The sequence below is a fragment of the Nicotiana attenuata genome, unplaced genomic scaffold, assembly GCF_001879085.1.
Source record: "Nicotiana attenuata strain UT unplaced genomic scaffold, NIATTr2, whole genome shotgun sequence".
In the NCBI taxonomy this organism is placed as follows: domain Eukaryota; kingdom Viridiplantae; phylum Streptophyta; class Magnoliopsida; order Solanales; family Solanaceae; genus Nicotiana; species Nicotiana attenuata.
This window is the reverse complement of record NW_017670410.1, coordinates 146,601-148,309: the sequence shown is the minus strand read 5'-3', so window position 1 is coordinate 148,309 and position 1,709 is coordinate 146,601. Positions and strand designations below refer to the sequence as shown.

The 1,709-nt window shown below is 33.9% G+C and overlaps 1 protein-coding gene across 1 annotated transcript; it reads right to left on the bottom strand.

Annotated features, from left to right (window-relative positions):
* Positions 1–374: 374 nt before the first annotated feature.
* Positions 375–1,041, bottom strand: LOC109239043 (mitochondrial import receptor subunit TOM7-1). Its single transcript, XM_019405545.1, has one exon. The coding sequence runs from the start codon at positions 885–887 to the stop codon at positions 654–656; it is 234 nt and encodes a 77-aa protein (XP_019261090.1). The 5' UTR covers positions 888–1,041; the 3' UTR covers positions 375–653.
* Positions 1,042–1,709: the final 668 nt, after the last annotated feature.

Here is a 1,709-nt window from a genome sequence, read left to right as displayed (position 1 = left end):
CCTTGGGTAACTCGAAAAATAAGTCTAGTTACCACCTGCTGAAGTATCATGACCAAAGGACCAAGTAAACAAGTATGATCGGCCAAGAAACTGTCAATTCACGAGCTACCTATTCATCCTCAATCATGTCCTCCATAAATCTTAACCAACTGATTCTCAACAGTGATTGCATATTCTCCCAACGCTTTACAATGAAACCTTCCCACCCCTAATTAATTACCAAAAAATTCCTTCAAAATAATCAACTTGCATAGTTAAACTAATGTTTCATGAGGAGATACGACAGAAAACACATATACAATTTAACAAACCCACCAGCTTAATAATGAAGTCACAGCATTAGACCTTAAAACAAAAGCTCTAGTGCATCAAAATTCAAGATGAACTGAAGCTTCTTAACAATACACACCACAAAACCAAAATTTTACTCATATACAACAAAAGTTATAATTGATCAATATCAAGGTGATCCAGCTAAGACGATAACTTCTTTATTTCAAGTTTCACAACCCATTAGCATCAACAGAACATTAAAAAGACAAAAACCAAAACTTCTAAACAATAATATTGCCAAATAAAAGTCAAATCGACTAATATCATACCCCCCCATCCCAACCCCACAACCCCAAAATAACGTCACAAGAAAAGGGGTTTTAGACAGGGCTAAGAAGCTGAGAAAGAGAGGGTTTGGGTTCAGAATTCATGCCAATGATGATGACAAGTGGGATAAAACCATAATGAGTTATGACTTTGGCCTTTTTTGCAGTCCATGTGCCCCACTCCTTCACGAATTTTCCCACCACCGCCACTGCTCCATCGTCCTCATCAGCCGCTGCAGCCTTTTTGGTGGTCTTGCCTTTAGCCTTCAGCATAATCTTGGACGACATGTTTTTAGATCTCTCTGATGGTTTCTTGGATTTTTGTGCAGTTCTCAACTTTGATTCGGCTCAGAGCATTCAGTATATAATGCCCTAGAACTAGAAGGGTCTATGGACAAAATTGGGAATTTAGGTTTAGAGCAGAGAGAAGTTCTGGAAATGTGAGATTAGCCCCAAACTTTACTAGATGGACGCTTTTTAAAAATTTTAAAATTCACTTGTTTTTATTATCCACCATTTAACGTAAATTTTTTTAAGGGAAAAGTCTCAAATTTATCCTTCATCCGATAAAGTTTTATTTCTGGCAATATATTTTTTTTCAGTGGGTACCGTACTGATAGAGAAGAGTCGCCGAAGAAGAAATTTTTCAGCGGCTTTTAATTTTGTATTGCTAAAAAAGATAATCGGAGATTATGGCTGATTTTTGTGGTCTGTCTCTCCTTCTCTAAATCAGTTTTTATTGTGTGTTGATGCAAATAATTAAAAATAGTTTAAAGAGCTTATATCTAAATTTCTGTTTGATTTGGTGAAGATTTAGGATTGTCAATCCTAGATTACATGAAGAACTTGTTGCAATTTAATTGAATTGTATATATTTTATAGAAAAGTCTAGCTGTTGTCTTAAATTATTTTAACTAAAATCGAGTAAATAAGTTTAAAATAGGCATTAAATGAAAGGAAGAACTAAATACTATATTTCACTTTGAGGTGAAACGTAACAATTTTTTTTATTGTCTTCATAATATTCATATTGGTTTTCATCGTATTTATTTTATCCATAGATTATAAAAATTCATAAAGAAAGACAGAATGACGAAACTCAAATTATTA

What these genes read in the sequence shown, in the direction of transcription:
- LOC109239043 (XM_019405545.1), bottom strand. Translation starts at nt 887, where the DNA reads ATGTCGTCCAAGATTATGCTGAAGGCTAAAGGCAAGACCACCAAAAAG.